Source organism: Oncorhynchus gorbuscha, linkage group LG02 (genome assembly GCF_021184085.1).
Source record: "Oncorhynchus gorbuscha isolate QuinsamMale2020 ecotype Even-year linkage group LG02, OgorEven_v1.0, whole genome shotgun sequence".
In the NCBI taxonomy this organism is placed as follows: domain Eukaryota; kingdom Metazoa; phylum Chordata; class Actinopteri; order Salmoniformes; family Salmonidae; genus Oncorhynchus; species Oncorhynchus gorbuscha.
In genome coordinates, this window is record NC_060174.1 from 80,156,002 (window position 1) to 80,175,253 (window position 19,252).

The following is a 19,252-nucleotide window of genomic DNA, read 5'->3' on the forward strand; positions in this document are numbered from 1 at the left end:
ATGTTGGTATTACAGACTCAGACAGGGAAAGGTTAAACATGTCAGTGAAGACAATTTCCGGATGGTCAGCGCATGCTCAGAGTACACTTCCTGGTGCGAATCACTGGGATTTCCTTCTTTAATTTTTGCTTGTAAGCAGGAATCAGGATAGAGTTGTCAGATTTGCCAAATGGAGGGCGAGGGGGAGCTTTGTACGCGTCTCTGTGTGTGGAGTAGAGGTGGTCTAGAATTGTTTTACCTCTGGTTGCACAATAATCATGTTGATAGAAATTAGGTAAACGGATTTAAGTTTCTCTGCATTAAAGTCCACGGCCACTAGGAATGCCACCTCTGGATGAGCGTTTTCCTGTTTGTTTATGGCAGAATACAGCTCATTTAGTGCGGTTTTAGTTCCAACCTCGCTCTGTGGTGGTATGTAGACAGCTACAGAAAAAACTAATGAAAACTCTCTGGGTAAATAGTGAGGTCTGCAGCTTATCATAAGATTCTCCACCTCAGGCGATCAAAACTTTGAGACTTCCTCAGATATCGTGCACCAACTGTTGTTTACATAAATGCGTAGGCCCCCGCCCCATGTCTTACCAGAGGCTGCTGTTCTGTCTTGCCGATAGTGTATAACCCGCCAGCTCTATGTTCTTAATGTCGTCGTTCGGCCACGACTCGGTGAAGCATAAAATATTAGTTCTTGGTAGGATATACGTGCTTTCCTCTGCTCCCACACCATGGACCCTGGACAAAAGTAGTACACTATATAGGGAATAGGGTCTCATTTGACACACCCTCGAGGTAATGATAATGAGCTGTCCCAGGCCACTTACAGGTCACTGATAATGAGTGTGACAGACGGTGACTAACTGTGTTGTTGTGCTGTTTGTTTCAGATGAGGAAACCTCAGGCCTGTATGGATTCCTCCATGTGATCGTCCACTCTGCCAAAGGCTTCAAAGAGTCAGCCAGTAAGTCTTTCTCTGTCATACTGGGCTTATACTGCATGTGTTCAGCATCTGCCCATCACCACCCGTGTGTGTATGATGATGATGATGGTTGGAGCATATCATTTACAACTTGTGTGGCATCCCAACAGAGAAGACTGAGATGACAGTGAGAAAGAGTGTAGGTGTCCCTCTGTCTGTCCCTTCATACTGGTTGTCTTCTTTCCCAAAAATACATCAAATAGACCCCCAGCACAGTGGTCACCCTCTACCATTGAACCAGGGTCAGGTATTATTTAATCTCCCTAATGGTTAAGGATTTACAGTAACGGGATATCTATTATTATTTTTTGACTAACTTTTTATTTCGTTTTGTAATTTTCAAATTTAGAAGGGGGGGTTATAGGTACAAAAACAAAGAAATGCATATGACGATAACACCGACCCATTCCACCGCCTGCGTTGTCCCGCCACACCCTGAATCAAATCAAATGTATTTATATAGCCCTTTGTACATCAGATGATATCTCAAAGTGCTGTACAGAAACCCAGCCTAAAACCCCAAACAGCATGCAATGCAGGTGTAGAAGCACGGTGGCTAGGAAAAACTCCCTAGAAAGGCCAAAACCTAGGAAGAAACCTAGAGAGGAACCAGGCTATGAGGTGTGGCCAGTCCTCTTCTGCTTGTGCCGGCTGGAGATTATAACAGAACATGGCCAAGATGTTCAAATGTTCATAAATGACCAGCAGGGTCAAATAATAATAATCACAGTAGTTGTCGAGGGTGCAACAAGTCAGCACCTCAGGAGTAAATGTCAGTTGGCTTTTCATAGCCGATCATAAAGATTATCTCTACCACCCCTGCAGTCTCTAGAAAGTTGAAACTGGAGCAGCAGCACGGCCAGGTGGACTGGGGACAGCAAGGAGTCATCATGCCAGGTAGTCCTGAGGCATGGTCCTAGGGCTCTCAGGTCCTCAGAGAGAGATAAAGAAAGAGAGAAAGAGCGAATTAGAGAGGGCATATTTAAATTCACACAGGACACCGGATAAGACAGGAGAAGTACTCCAAATTTAACAAACTGACCCTAGCCCACCGACACAGAAACTACTGCAGCATAAATACTGAAGACAGAATGCCTCCCACCCCTTCCTATCCCACCCAGCAACTGAGGTTGCTTATCAGTCCCCCTCCCACCATCCATCCCGAGTCTCCCCCAATCCCCCTTGCCCTCCCCTTCAATGACTAGATGCCCACCCACCACCCATTCCCAGTGGGCCTGAAAGCAAAGTCTGAATATACATAATTGGTTTGTATGTGTGGGGCTTAAGCTGAGATTGTTATTTACGGAGTCAATTATATTTGTTCAGTCTTCAATTGTACCTTGATTAGCACCATTGAAATGGATGTGCCTGCCTGATTGAGGGGACACGGTGAACAGTTGGAAGTTGGGGCCAAATTTATAGTAAAACATTTCCTTGGTGTTGAATACAGTCTGTGAACAAACTTAAATTGTGAACTGGGTTGGGTCGAGTCCTGAATGCTGATTGACTGACAGCCGTGGTATATCAGACCGTATACCACGGGTATGACAAAACATGTATTTTTACTGCTCTAATTACATTTATAATAGCAATAAGGCACCTCAGGGGTTTGTGGTACATGGCCAATATACCACGGTTAAGGGCTATATCCAGTCACTCCGTGTTGCGTTGTGCATAAGAACAGCCCTTAGCCGTGGTGTACTGGACATATACCACACCCCCTCATGTCTTACTGCTTAAATGTATCATTTTTCAATATTCTCTTCCAGTTAAAGTGTGTTTCAGATTCAATTACATCTGTGGACAATACGTTTTTAATGGCTAGCTCAGAAAAGGAGCTTTCCAAAAGTTTATGTATTATAGAGATCAGTAACAAGTTAAAATCTGTGGTTAGGTGCTTCTGCTACCTCAAGCTATTACCAATGTGTTTCCAGGCTTCTTCTGATAAAAGGGAGAGAAATGGAGAGAAAGAACGAGATGGGGAGAGAGCGAGAGAAATGGAGATGAGGAAGAGGTGGAGAGAGACCAAGAGAGAGAGGGGTAGAGTGAGAGAGAATGAATTAGGGGGGGCTGGAGGTAGAGTGGTAGAGAGCGCACCACAGGGCCAGTCCCCGAGGAGCAGCTCTGGACCACAGTCACATTCCTGTGGCTGCTTTGATGCTAGGGGCTGTCAAAGACACAGCTACTCCATAAAGAAAGTTGACGGGAACAGAGTGGCCCCTACACAGCCACAGTCGGACCCTCAAGGGACACACACACATGGACTGTGAAGGCCAGGAGAAGCATTTTGTCTGTCTATCTACACACCCTCTCCCTCTCCCTGCCCGGTGTGTGTGTGTGATAGCTTTAGTATGAGTGATCAGGGTGATATGATGTCAGTGAGCTCTAGAGTGGCTCAGATATGTCTCTACCAGACAGCTGCCACTCCACTGAACACGCTCTACTGCCTGTTACAGAAGAAGCACCCGTTCAAATATCACCCAAAGAGGAAAAAAACAACCATCCTCTGCCTCAGTTTTACCATTACAGCCTGGACTGTACTTTATGAAAGCTTCAGAAATAGATGTTCTTGTGTAATGGATTGGAGAAAAAGGGGAAAGCGGTCTCCACTGAAAGCCTGTTTGATCCTCTCCAGAGCAGAGAGGGACGTGGAAGTGGTTTGGTTTTACTTTTCCCTCTGTTTTCTCAGTGGACCAAACCATTATCATGCCCTTCTGATTTGCGGGAGAGGAAGGAGGATTGATACCATGGCATTGTTCTGGTAGAGAATGTCCTCTAATGTAAGATATGCTGTTTTAGTGTAAACACCCCTCATTGGGGAGAGTGTCTCCTATGTCTATGTATCAGATAGTAGCTAGTAACATCACCTACAGTGGGTCCACAATTATTGGATCCCTTGAAAAAGATAAGCAAAAAAGACAGTATAAAATAAATAATACAAGTACCTAGATATATTGTATGCACATTTTTTATTTATTTTATAATATTTTTTACTAATACAATTGCTCTCAAATAATACTTTTTTAAAACAAGTAATAAAAAAGATGGGGGTAAAAAATGTTTTTCAATACTCCAGCACCCTCCCATTGGGAGGATGAAACATTTTAGTGTTATGAGATTGGAGAACTCATTGGGAGGGATCTTAGACCATTCATCTGTACATGACCTTTCCAGATCTGCACTTATAGACTGCCCTCTTCAATTCAAACCACAGGTTTTCAATGAGGTTCAAGTCCAGAGACTGAGGTTGCCAATGTTGATTTTGTCAATTAACCATTTTGACCTTAACAAGGGTCCCAGGACCACTGGAAGCAAAATAACCCCATAACCTATTTCCCTCCCTCCCTTCCTGACACCTGGTTCAGCACAGGGACAACAAACTGAGGAAATGCCCTGAAGGGAAGTGTGATGGCGGACTGAAGAAGCAATATTCATTATCTCTAAAACTGACTAAATAGTAGCACTACTGATCCATTTACTCACAAGCTGGATAATAACCACCCAAAATGTACAAGACTAGAGAAGTTTATTGATAAATATTATGAACGCAGTCGAGGTCAAAACATGTTGGAGTAATCAGGGGGGGAAAAAAGCCATTTAGCAGACGCTTTTATCCAAAGCGACTTACAGTCATGTGTGCATACATTCTACGTATGTAGGGGAAAAATGGAGAACCAAACTCCATGTAAGAACTACGAGATTCCTCGACAGACACCGATTTATGTTTTTCAACACCTGGTAAGAGTGGAAACCGAGCTGCTAAAATCAATGAATTGGGAGTATTGCATTTGTCAGTAAAGAAATGAAGGAGCCTTGAAATGAGTGGTGAAAAAGCTGCAACAATGGAGAAAGAAACAAACAAGCTAAAAGGGACAGTCAATACTATTGAAACGGACATTAATTTACTTCATAAGGAGAATGTTTCTGAGAGAAGTCGTACTTGTAAGTCGTACTTGTAATACAGATTAAGTCCCAGGCGACAAAATCTGATACTTACTGGTATTTAAAAAAGTTAAGGTGAAGAGCCTGAAAGCGTGGTGAAAGAATTCCTCCTTAAAGCGCTACAGATCCCAGGCGATACTGTCAACGTGTACACCGTTTCAGAAAGACAGGATAGCGATACATACGAGCGCCCAATGGTTTGCCAAATTAGCTTTTTTTAAAGATCGAAATAATAGTTAATAGCCTGGACAAAAGACTCGCTGGCACAAAAATAGGAATGAATGATCAGGTCCCGAAGGAAATTGCAGACCGGCGCAAGTTCTGTACCCACACTTCAAGGTGAATAGACTTAAAGGAAAATGTGGACCTCTTGTAGTCTACAAACTGTATATTGATAACCAACTGTTCCGAGACACCACGACTACTCCGTGGCTATTGTAAATAATACAAAGTTCCCATAGAGGAGTCAAATAATGGAACACCCAATATTATCCATGGTAGTGATTGTAATACAAATGTAAATACAACACTTGATAAAGAAATAAACTACAAATACACTATACCATTCAAAATAGGGAATGTTGTAAAATAATTGGTACTCAACTTTCTACTTGTAGTATTTATAAATAAATAAAGCCAGCATTAGAAGAAAGGATCAATATTGAAATAATACATCTTCATTTATAAGGAACTGGAACACAAAGTACTCAAAAGCCTGAAGTTAGGTAGGAATCAACACGTTAGGGGTAAAAACATAGATAACAGAGGACATCGAAAGCACAGTATGTGGGTGTATTGTGATGGAAGATAGGGTGTATTTTTGTGTTTGGAAAAGTCTGGGGCCTCTCGAGTGGCGCAGTGATCTAAGTGCTTGAGGCGTCACTACAGACCTGGGTTCGATCCCAGGTTGTGTCACAGACAGCCGCGACCGGGAGACCCAAGAGGTGGCGCACAATTGGCCCAGCGTTGTCCTGGTTAAGGTAGGGCTTGGTCGGTTGGGATGTCCTTGTCCCATCGGCTCTAGCGACTCGCTGACACGGTCGCCAGTTGTACAGCGTTTCCTTCGACACATTGGTGCGACTGGCTTCCGGGGTAAGCGAGCAGTGTGTCAAGAAGCAGTGCGGCTTGGCAGGGTCGTGTTTCGGAGGACACGTGGCTCTCGACCTTCGCCTCTCCCGAGTCCATACAGGAGTTGCAGCGATGGGACAAGACTGTAACTACTAATTGGATATCACGAAACTGGGGAGAAAAAGGGTAAGAAGTACAACAAAAAAATAATACAAATATAGAGTGTATTCAGAAAGTATTTAGACCCCTTGACCTTTTCCACATTTTGTTATGTTACAGCCTTATTCTAAAATGGATTAAATACATTTTATTTTAGTTTAAAAAATCCCCCTCATCAATCGACACACAATACCCCATAATGACAAAGCAAAAACAAGTTTTTAGAAAATTTTGCAAATGTATAGAAACACTATGGAAATATCATATTTCCGTAAGCATTCAGACCCTTTACTCAGTTCTTTGTTGAAGCACCCTTGGCAGCAATTACAGCCTCGAGTCTTCTTCGGTATGACGCGACAAGTTGGCACACCTGTATTTGGTGAGTTTCTCCCATTCTTCTCTGCAGATCCTCTCAAGCTCTGTCAGGTTGGATGGGGAGCATCGCTGCACAGCTATTTCCAGGACTCTCCAGAGATGTTCGATCGGGTTCAAGTCCGGGTTCTGGCTGGACCACTCAAGGACATGTTTTTGCTTTGTCATTATGGAGTATTGTGTGTAGATTGGTGAGGGAAAGAAAGTATGTATAATGAATAATGCTGTAACGTAACATTATGTGGAAAAAGTCGAGGGGTCTGAATACTTTCCAAATGCACTGTAATGGAATTCGTGGATATATGGAGGCTTAAATATTCTGACCTAAACTGCACTGTTGGTTAAGGGCTTGCAAGCATTTCACAGTAAGGTCTACACATGTTGTATGTGACAAGTAAAGTTTGATTTGATATACATGGCGGAGACTCAATTAAGCTAGTTGTCTTGACAACTACCTTATGTAATTTTCTCTGGCACCAAAAGTTCAAAAACTGTTGATCGTGGATAATAAGGGATCGGGCCATCAAATAATTGGCATATACATTACTCTTACAGAATTTACACGTGAGCAAGGTTATTGAATGACATCTTGTTTTTAACCAGAACCGAAGAATGAATAACTGACTTTTTCAAACATAACATAGGTACAGCAGGTCCCCTTATTGTATGGGACACTTTTAAATGTGCCCTTAGAGGACATGCAATTCAATACTCATCTATAAAAGAAAAGTAATTCAAGTGAAAATAATCCATATTAAGGAAGGAAATGGAGGGACTAACAGTACAGATAGATGGCAATAAAAACAGTACCATTGATGCACAGAATACATTAGAGGAAAAACAAAAAGAAATGGAGGAACATATTCAAGAAAGATCAAGTGTAATTTATTACAAAAAAATAAGTAAACTGGTTGGAATATGGTTAAAAATTCACCAAATATTTTTTTACATCTTCTATATAGAAATTATACCAAAATAATTTACTGAAACTTGTTGCAAATTGAGTCACCCATGATTCATCAAACTATATTATGAAAGAGGAAGCAAAGTACTTTAAGCATATGTTTTCATTTGTCTCCTCCCCATCTCCACTAACCAAAGTTAATTGTTAGGATTGTTTCCTATTAGTAATGTCAAATTAACATCTGTACAGAAATACTCATGTGAAGGCCAAATTACAGAGGAGGAACTTATTGATGCACTGAAAGCCTTTAAGTCCAGGAAAACTCCAGGGCTGGTTGGCCTACCAGTTTGAGGTATACCAAACCTTTTTGGTGTACTCAGAGCTGACTTTAAAAACACTTTTGATAAAGTATGTCTGGAATTTATATATAAATGCCTGGAATATTTCAATTTTGGAGAATCTCTTATATAATGGGTTAAAGTTATGTATAGTAGCCCTAGCTGTAAAATAGTAAATCATGGCTACTTCTCAAAGCTTTAAACTGTCAAAAGGAGTAAAACAAGGTTGTCCATTATCGAGATATCTATTTATTATGGCCATCGAACTGTTAGCTATTACAATCAGATCCAACAATAATATCAAGGGCCTAGAAATCCGAGACGTAAAAACAAAGGTGTCATTGTACGCTGATTCATGTTTTCTTTTTAATCCACAATTTGGATCCACAGCCTCATAGATGATCTAGATACTTTTTCTAACCCCTGAATTACAACTAATTAATGACTTGTACTATATGTATTGGATCACACATTTTATTTACGTGTAGTTAACCAAGGAAATGGTCTGACGGTGAGGTGGACATACTCTGTAATCATTTCCTGAAAGAAAGACATGATCTCATTACAATACATTATAATAAAAAGTTAGCAAAAATGGATAAGATCTTGCTACTGTGGAAAGGAATATAACTGTCTATTTGTGGAAAAATCATCCTCATGAACTCTTTAGTCATATCACAGTTGACCTATTTGCCTATGGCCTTGCCTGCACCTACCTTTTTTAAAATTATATGAGCAAAAATGATTCCATTTTACTTGGAACGGCAAGCGAGACTAAATTAAACTGGCCTATTTGAATTCAGAGGGCAGAAATGATTAAATATTAAAGCATTACACCTCTCACTAAAGGATTGTCATTCAAAAGTTATACTTCAATTTGTGCTGGTTCTCTAGCAGATTAGTAATAATGTCTCATCCCATGTTCAAGAATGGCCTTTATTCAGATTACAGCCTCTCATTTTCAGTTATTTGAAAATGAAATGATCTCCAATATATTGCTATTTTGAAAACAAGCCATAGAAAGTTGGTTTCAGTTTAATCCACCAGAAAATACAGAATAAACATTACAAAAATATTATGGTTAAACTAAAATATAATAGTAAAGTGTATATATATATTAAAACATTTTTCTTTGTAAATTATATCATAAATAGGACTGGTGGAGTTATCCCACACATGCAGCTAACAAAAATATGGAAATGTCTGCTGTACCCAAAATTACAACCAACTAATTGCAATTTTACTGCAAACATGGAAGAGAAAAGTGGAAGGGGGAAAAGTAAGGAACTTGTCTGTCGGCCCTGCATTGAAGACCACCATTGACTAAAGACAATTGTGATAAATAAAAAAGTATACCAGTTTCATTAAGAACCAAAACATTGACAGCTGTGCCATATAGATTGCAAAATAGGAAAACATTGGGCAGTTTCTCCCATTTTTCTCTGCAGATGGTTCATGAACTGAAACACAAAACAGCGCTTGATTCAAAACGTATAACTTTTCAATGTAAATGATTATACAACATTCTTGCAACCAATAGAATGTTATATACAGTACCAGTCAAACGTTTGGTGTATTGGGATTGGTGTACTTGGCCAAAGAGCTCTATTTTCATGCCACCTAACCATAGCATCCCCTGAAGTTTGCTAAATCACATTGGCACTTGGTTTGGAACCTGTGAAATGGTCGAAAGTATTATGTTGGTTGACTGGTAATAAAGTAAGTACTGGTACAAACGTGTTTGTCCGTGTATGATGCCATTTGAATGCAGTCTTACACAGAGGTCTTAGTTTGTTAGGAAATCCCCTGATTCTTTAGAAAAGGGTCGTTATGGAGACTGGAGACCATCTGTTATTTAATGTTTAGTTTTATTGTCGGCTTCCCTGGTCTCTTTCCTCACATTATGTATTGCTCGGATTCTGCCTTTAGGGCATATTGTTTGTGTACAAGTCATCTGTCACCCATTTTCTCCCTTGCATAAGAGTGTGTGCCTGTGTGTTGGTATGATTGTGTGTATGTATAATAATACAGTAGCCCATAGCACACTACAACATATGGCTCCTACAGTCATTACAATATGATTAAGGCACACAGTTCTGGAGTATGTACAAACATGTCCTATTAAAATGGTCTTATCACTGTTGCCACACACCGTTTCATCCAATAGGAAGCAGAGTTCAATTTCATCTCAGGGCAACATTTCAGAAGTGGGTCAGTGGAAGATTCTAGAAGTCTACTTGTTCGCCCCAAAAATACGATACAAAAATGTGGGGAAACATTGACCTAGAATAAAGGTGGCATCTTCTACACCACTGAACATTATAGTAACACATCTATAAGATGGAGATTTGGTGGTTTCATACAGCATTATAATACACACAACACATATACAGTAAAATACCATATTGGAGTTTTGAACTAGTACTGTATAATGCTTCATGTTATCCAGCCCTCTGCTTTTCTCCTTCAACCGTATTTCCTTCACTCCTTTTAGTAGTGTCATCATTCTGGAGCCAATGAAAAATCATTTGATTACAGTTTCCTTCTTCATAATGTTCCTTTTGAGTTTCAATTTCTTCCAATATGTTCTAAATAAAGCGGTAGATTGTTCATGTTACAATAAGGATCTGTGTTTGGGAGGTGGTTGGAAAACACAGAGGGGAAGGGACTCCCACACTATAAAGCAGCCCTCTCCCTCCTCCGTCTCTACGTCTTGTTGTTCTTCCAGAGTCTACATATACTGATTGCTTTAAGTCAGGGGTGGCTAACTAGATTCAGCCTGCCGGCCGATATAATTGATCAGGGGGCTGGAGAATAATATAATAATTGGTACATTGAAAATGTACTACAACTAAGCCCAAAAAAGAGATTGATTTTAAAAACAACAATAATTTCATACCTTGAGACATGTCTTTTTTTACTTTATTTGTGGGAATACTTAAATTAAACATATTTTTGCTGAATTCCTTGTGATTTTTCAGCTCATCCAAAATGTTAATCCCTCCTCAAAAATAAGACAACCCCTACTTTAAGTCTTCAGCATGACTGTTTGAGTCTCTGTGTTCCTGCCCACTGTTTCACCTACCACTTAACACACAGCTACAGGCTAGGATGAGGAAAGAGGACACACAAAAAGGGAGGGGGTCAACTTCCAGGTCATCTGGACAGAGTCAGGACAGTATCCATTAACCCGATAGACAGTATGTGTGTGTGACCTCCCTCAGACCCCTCACTGACCACCAGATTTAACCCTTTATACAACAGCAGGAAGAGGTCTGCCAATGAAATGACAACCCTCGGGGCTTATTCAACCAATCACCTTCAGTCGCCAGCTCTCTTTCACTTCCTCATGTCCCATTTCTGAATTCTCCTCTGGCAACACTACTAGCTTGGACAAATGAAAACGAGGCTAAATATGTTCCCTCTGGCCCTGTTTTTTAGTGCAAGATTTCAGGCATATAAACCTATTTCAGATATGGAGGAAAAATAAACTTCTCGATAAATCTGAGTGGTCCAGGAGTATGAATGTTTCCTTGAGTGGTTTTTGGTTTACACACTGTCTGAACAGAGTTTGCCGGTGTGTAAATCTGACACATTGGGGAGTTGTGCTTCCGAAATGGTTCTTCTCTTAATTAACAGAGCCAAATGCTATTTCTGTGGTCATTAACAGTGATAAACTACCCTGTTCTAACTCTCTATGAACTCACTTCAATGGAGGAGCACACTAGGCCTATGTCCAAATATGTACAGTGGTCTTAAATGTAACGTTTCTGTGTACCAAATGCACCCTATTCACTATAGTGCACTACTTTTGACCACAGCTTTTTGACCAGGGTCCATAAGTCTCTGGTCAAAAGTAGTGCACTGTGGGAAGGTAGTCTTTGACTTACTAAAATATATTGACAGTAGTTAGTGTCAGAGATGATCGTGGTACTGTGACAGGGCCCCTTCCTCTCACTTTGTTAAATCAACCATGTGGCGAATGTCTTATAATTATTCAAACGTGACTCCATTTTGAAAACACCCCAGGTGGTCAGTTTGCCCACCTGTGAGGTTGACCATGTGGTTGGGTTGGAACAGTGAGGAGGCAGACGAGGAAGATGTGTTTTTTCTTTCCCAGACAGCAGCTTTTTATTAGCAAACGTGAAGATAATAAGCTGGTGGCTGTACAATTATTTACACAAACAAATAAACAGGACGAAATGAATAAAATTATATATTATGAATAAAAAGTAGGCCTAATCAACTCAAAAGAAATGCCAGGCTTCAATCATTCCTGTACCCGGCAGTATGCCAATCTTACCCTGCCTGTCTGTCTGTACTCACACAGAAATTACAGGGTTTAATTATCAATACCGAACATGCATCTGACCAATGGGAAGAAGCCCTTTCACATCCTGTTCAATTAACATTCAACAGCATGAATTAGTGTCTAAACATCTTCACACACACATTAATAACGGTGCAACCATGTTTTTATCAAAAATACTATCTGGGATATGAACAGGTGTGTCCACCCGGTATAAGAAACTATTCCTTTACACTGAATAAACCTTTCTCAAACGCTTCCCATTGTCCGTCAGTTCTCTGACCAGGATATTAACAGATAACCCTCTATAATCAATGAGGAAATACCAGGTAATCATTTACAAAAAGGACATTATTCCATTAATAAATATGTGCTTATCATAAACCATTTAACTGTTTGCAGTGTCTGATTATTGATATAAGGCCTGTTTTTATATTGTGACAAGAGATCATAGGACTATGGTCACACTCCCCATACGAAATGATTCCTCATTGTGAGTGATGATTACATCAGAGGTTCAGTGTGCTGGAAAACGAGCAGGAATTAAATGGATCCTGGATTAAATGATCCTGCCACACCTCAACTGGGTACTATCCCCCACCTAATATCTACCTATCCAAGACAGAAGAATATGCCAGTCTTCTCTCTTGTTTGGATCCCTGTGCTGTTCTTGTTCTGTGACAGAAGACTGACGGTCATCCATACCTCAACTGGTATGATACCTGAACCCAGAGATGAATATAGGTATATGAGCCAGACCCAGACAGACATGGGTCATGCCATTGTTTTCATGTTGCTAAGTCATGTGTGACTGTGCTACAGTGTAAACACTGTCTCTAGTTCTGTGATGTGACTGTGTGTGTAGCTGTGGTGACTCCCAGGGTCAGGGGCATAGCAGGTAGCCATCCATCATGCTGTCAGAGAGCAGTGGAGACCCCAGGGACCCCAGCTGGGATGACGAGAGAGGCCTCTGGCTCGGTCTCTTAAACCAATGCTGGGGAGATATTGTAATGGTGTGCTGTGCCCAGTCATGTCTGTGTTCTGTGTTCATTCTGTCGGTAATGCAGGCCTCTACCATTCGGTGGTAAGGGGTTGAGAAACACATTTTCAGTGGATTGACCATTAATATAGAAATGGTTTAACTCTACACAGTTGTGGTATAATTCTGAAAATTAGGACCGGGACCATATCAATGTCACGATACTCATTAGTATTGTGGCATGGAAACAAAACATGAAGCGATTTAACTTCTTTAGGAAAACAGACCAAATGTTGAAAACAAACATCATTATGTTGTCATCCAGAGTCACATTAATTGATTTTCCAGGCTGAATCATACCATATTTTACATACAGCAGGTTTTTAAAGGACCAAAGAGTTTGGTCTGCTTCGTATTTTAGCCATGGAACAAAATGTAACGATACTGGTATCATCCTGGCACTAAGGAAAATGTTTATCCATTTACTGTTGATGTTGATATTATTGTGTTAAATTGCTGATTATTTTAGATCCACTCACTGTGATGTCTAACTCCTCTGTGTCCTGTTCAGATCTGTACTGTACTCTGTGTCTCTGTGTCCTGTTCAGATCTGTACTGTACCCTGTGTCTCTGTCCTGTTCAGATCTGTACTGTACTCTGTGTCTCTGTGTCCTGCTCAGATCTGTACTGTACTCTGTGTCTCTGTGTCTGCTCACTGTAGATCTCTGTGTCTCTGTGTCCTGTTCTGTAGATCTGTGTCTCTGTGTCCTGTTCAGATCTGTACTGTACCTGTGTCTGTGTCTCTCTGTCCTGTCTCTGTGTCCTGCTCAGTCTGTACTCTCTGTGTCCTGTTCAGATCTGTACTGTACCCTGTGTCTGTGTCTCTCTGTCCTGTTCAGATCTGTACTGTACTCTGTGTCTCTGTGTCCTGTTCAGATCTGTACTGTACTCTGTGTCTCTGTGTCCTGTTCAGATCTGTACTGTACCCTGTGTCTCTGTGTCCTGTTCAGATCTGTACTGTACCCTGTGTCTCTGTGTCCTGTTCAGATCTGTACTGTACCCTGTGTCTCTGTGTCCTGTTCAGATCTGTACTGTACCCTGTGTCTCTGTGTCCTGTTCAGATCTGTACTGTACCCTGTGTCTCTGTGTCCTGTTCAGATCTGTACTGTACTCTGTGTCTCTGTGTCCTGTTCAGATCTGTACTGTACCCTGTGTCTCTGTGTCCTGTTCAGATCTGTACTGTACCCTGTGTCTCTGTGTCCTGTTCAGATCTGTACTGTACCCTGTGTCTCTGTGTCCTGTTCAGATCTGTACTGTACCCTGTGTCCCTGTTCAGATCTGTACTGTACCCTGTGTCTCTGACCTGTTCAGATCTGTACTGTACCCTGTGTCTCTGTGTCCTGTTCAGATCTGTACTGTACCCTGTGTCTCTGTGTCCTGTTCAGATCTGTACTGTACCCTCTGTGTCCTGTTCAGATCTGGTGGACTCTTATGGTCTACTTTGATCTGTAGCAAGGCTCAGAGACCCCTATGTCGTGTCCTGTTCAGATCTGTACACCCTACTCTTATGGCTAACCACAGTGAACCACAGTGGAACGAGGTGAGAGACCAACACCACACAGAGCTCCAATATTCAGATCATATTACTGTCAAGAAGAGGACATTTTACTCAAATTCACTCCAATTCCAGTACTCCATCATACAGCCTGTCCTCCTGTCCTGACTGTACATTGTCCAATAGGAGTTTGAAATTGAGCTGGAGGGTTCTCAGTGCCTTCGGATCCTGTGCTACGAGAAATGTTACGACAAGACCAAGCTCAACAAAGATGACAATGAGATCGTGGACATCATCATGGGCAAGGGCCAGGTGCAGGTAAGCAGATAGTGGGGGAAAACTCACATCATGAAACCAAACTCACTGTATGCTTATTCCATATGCATGTATGGACATGTTTTCTTTATAGACCTTGGCAGAAACATAGTGTACCACAAGCACCTATGTACATCAGTAGACTATGGAGATATACATTCAGCTCAGACTCTTCTCTGTCGTGTGACTCACACTTGTTGTCTGGCCTCTTGTGTACAATAGATGAGTTTTGTGTGTGTGTGTGTGTGTGTGTGTGTGTGTGTGTGTGTGTGTGTGTGTGTGTGTGTGTGTGTGTGTGTGTGTGTGTGTGTGTGTGTGTGTGTGTGTGTGTGTGTGTGTGTGTGTGTGTGTGTGTGTGTGTGTGTGTGTGTGTGTGTGTGGGAGAGTTAGGGGTTTTCCTCCTTGTGTGAAAAGACCCTATAAAACCCTCTCACTCAGAATGTCCTGTGACTGTAACATGTTTGGGTTGAGTATTACAGTCTGTGGTTAGGTTGTTGTTCCTCCCTCATATGGTAGCAGGCCTCTACGCTGACCTCTTTAACAAGGAGCACGTGTTCCTTGTGTGTGTGTCTAAGTTGAAACATGTAGGAGCGCACAAAGGAATTTAGGAGCACAATGAAAAATATTTGAGGCCTTAAAGCTAGAATGCTTAAATTTTCTAGCCACACTGGTGCTTCTAAATGTACATTTCCAGTCGCACAGCTAAATATTTAGGCACATATGCAAATAAAATGTTTGCACTGTTTGAGCCTTGGGTCGTCTCAGGAACCAGGCCCCTGGTATAGAGGAGTAGTCGGAGGTAGAAATACTGAGGGACATGTACATTATTCCTTTCAGATCAGTCATAGACAGTTGTTTTCTACAAATGATGCAACATGAACTAGTGTTGTGTGGAGAACATACAGTTGTACTAAGATGTCCTACTTTGATGCATACTATATGAATAACAACCTAGCACCTAACACCAGGATTGTGGTTGTGTTCCTTTCCTATCTTACACTCCAGCATCTTTTAAGTTATTTGAAGTTTGTCTTGTGTTTTCTGTCCTTGACTGACGTGTCTTCCTCTTCTCTTCCTCTTCAAGTATAGTGATGAATGACACTTCACTCCCCCCTCATTGGCAGTCCAATTTGAAGAGAGTTTGTTTTTAGAGGGCTGTTTAAATGGTTCCCTGTTTCCTTTTCTCTGACTAACTGTGGAAATGCTGTTTAGATAGAGAAGCTTTTATTTGCCTCTAGTGAACCAGAGAGGACCTCTGGGCTGTTAGTTGAATGGTCCTCTGTGCGTACTAACTCTTCGTACTAACTGAGGAATGTCCACATTTTCTAGCAATGCAATGCTGAGATGTCAGGCATCATCATAGCCCATATGTGGAATCCATTTTGTCCCTGCATGTGTCATACCACTGTTCCTTTAGTGATCGTCTCTAAGGGTTTCTGAGCTGCAGACCTGCCTCATACCAACTTCACTGCAGCCTGTCAAGCCCATGGCTAAAATATGTGCCCACTACTCACTCACAGGGGTTCAACAGCCTGGCAGAGAGGCACACTGTCTTCTGGGAAAACACACTGCCTCCCAGCCAACAGCCATGTTGCTGAAAATGAACAAATAGTTCTGTTATTCACCACTGCTTGGTTTGGGGAAGAGGAAGGGTTAAACGTGAAGAGAATGGCATGTTCAGTCCCAGGATGGGAGATTGTGGGAAAAGGATTGGTGATGAGTGTTGTGGTTGCTGGGTGAGAGGAGAGAGTTCCACTCTGCAGTAGGAGGGCACGAGAGGAAGAGGGGAGCAGCCAGTGACTCAACAGAGAGAGAGAGAGGGGGCTTGGTTGAGCCGAAAAGAGAGAAACTTGTCAGTATTTGCTGTGATGGCATCAGTTCTCTGGGGTGAGAGTGAGAGACCACGTCCCTGATAGAATGTGACTGTTGTTGTGTGGAATAGTGCTGCTTAAGGGATAGGGACACTGTAGAGAGAGACCTTTTAAAAATGGATTTAACCTTGATTTAACTGCAGCAGACAGACAATAACACTTCCAGAACCTTAAATGGAGTATAGGGGACATTGTAGTAAATGGACAGAGATGTTTATTAAGGGACTTCACAGTAGTTTACATGCAAACACTTAGTTACTAGGTGATATAAGGCTACAGAGTTTACATGGATGAAGTCCTTCCCTTTCTTCCGGAGGTCATACCTCAGAGCGTGGGTCAGAGCGTGGGTCATACCTCGTGGGTCAGAGCGTGGGTCATACCTCGTGGGTCAGAGTTCATACCTCGTGGGTCAGAGGTCATACCTCGTGGGTCAGAGGTCATAGGTCAGAGGTCATACCTCGTGGGTGAGACTTTTTCTTGGAGCTCTTCTGTTTCTTTCTCGTCAAGCTCCTCTGAAAGGAGCGGAAATGTTTTGTTGTCCTCTCTTGAGACCTAACTGATTTGTTTAACAAGACTCCAGAATGCTAAAAGGCCTTACATGGGCGTATCATGCAGCAAAGTTGCTTTTTATTTATTTTCTTCACAGATGAAAGTTTAGATACTATAAGTAAACTATGTCCTGTAATGACTTTTCAATATTGCCATTTTTCGTCAGAGGATATTTTGTTTCTGTAAAGAAGGTGTCAAGTTAAGTTGGCTCGTGCTATATCAATATACATGTGACATGTGCAGTAAGATGCTGTTTTAGTATGCATTGAAACTATTAGACAGTCATGCCACTGCAGAACACTGCAGTGCCCGTCCCACTCAGATTGCCATAAGTAAGGGTCTCTTTTAGTTCTGATCAATCAGACTTATTTCCATGGAAACAGGGGTCCCTGTGGTGCCTGGTGAGGTCAAACTGGTGTGTGTCTCTCTGAGGGACAGCCACAAGCGATACTGTGTGTGTCTCTCTGAGGGTCAGCCTTGGTAGTTAAATAGTTAGTCAAAATAGTTAGTCGATTAAATAGTTAGTCTGATGTTAGTCCAAAACAGTCTGGAACCAACAGGACCCCTGAGTTAAATAGTTAGCTTCTGGTACCTCCAAGCTATAAATAGACTGCTAAAATAGTTAGTCCTGGTAGTTAAATAGTCAGTTAAATAGTTAGTCCTGGTAGTTAAATAGTTAGTCCTGGTAGTTAAATAGTTAGTCCTGGTAGTTAAATAGTTAGTCCTGGTAGTTAAATAGTTAGTCCTGGTAGTTAAATAGTTAGTCCTGGTAGTTAAATAGTTAGTCCTGGTAGTTAAATAGTTAGTCCTGGTAGTTAAATAGTTAGTCCTGGTAGTTAAATAGTTAGTCCTGGTAGTTAAATAGTTAGTCCTGGTAGTTAAATAGTTAGTCCTGGTAGTTAAATAGTTAGTCCTGGTAGTAGTTAACCAATAGCTATCTGTATTAACCCTTTTTGCACTCATTTATTTTGACTCATCACATACGCTGCTGTTACGTTTATTATCTATACTGTTAACTAGTCACTTTATTCCTAGTTATATGTACATATCTCCCTCAATTACCCTGTACCCCTTCACATCGACTCGGTACTGGTACCCCTGTATATAGCCAAGTTATCGTTACTCATTGTGTATTTATTATAACTTTTATTATTGCGTGTTATTATTTCTCTATTTTCTTTCTCTCTGCGTTGTTGGGAAGGGCCCGTAAATAAGCATTTCACTGTTAGTCTACACCTGTTGTTTACGAGGCATGTGACAAATGAAATGTATGCCTGTGATCTTTCTCTCTCTGCCTAATAATCAATTATTTAGTACCAGCTGGCAGGCAGCAATTCATTTCTACACACAGCTCTGACCCCCAGGAGATAACCTCTGACCCCTGATCTCTAGGGGTGAAAGCTCTAAATCCTCCATTAAACAACAACATGTTAGAGGCTATTTCCCCCGTCTGTCTCAGCTCACACTGGGAACATTAATGGCTCTTAAACTCCTTTGAGGTTGGCTATCACAGTACTGATCAATATCTGTCGTCCAGGCTGTCAGTTAAAACAGCAGTAAAGGGCTTTATTTCTTCTCTCTAGCTGGTCCCTGCTGGATGAGGACTGTGTCTGAAATGGAACTACTTTTAGCTAGGGCCTGCTTTGGATATATATAAGGTGCCTTTTCAGACCCAGGTGAGGTTGGAAAGGCCTTTGTGTTGGACTGGCTGTGACTGACTTTCCATTTCAGCCTTTTTGAATTTCAGAAATGACTCTTATCACATTTAAGTGCCTGATTTCTAAGATGATGTTGACTTGAAAGGGGACCGGTCACGCAACGCTTGGGACGACAACCCCGACCGGTGCTTTTATACAGCGGAAATGCATCAGTCTTGGCAGCTAAAGCCAGCAATGCTTTATGTAGTAACCCCCCACAC

At 41.5% G+C, this 19,252-nt stretch overlaps 1 protein-coding gene across 1 annotated transcript in view; it reads left to right on the forward strand.

The window, feature by feature from the left end:
• Positions 1-19,252, forward strand: part of LOC124010665 (active breakpoint cluster region-related protein-like) — a 129,200-nt gene that overhangs the window by 44,441 nt on the left and 65,507 nt on the right. Inside the window, 5 exon segments of the mRNA XM_046323332.1 lie at positions 881-955; positions 13,821-13,835; positions 14,521-14,568; positions 14,610-14,644; positions 14,786-14,917. Coding sequence (XP_046179288.1) covers positions 881-955; positions 13,821-13,835; positions 14,521-14,568; positions 14,610-14,644; positions 14,786-14,917 — 305 coding nt within the window.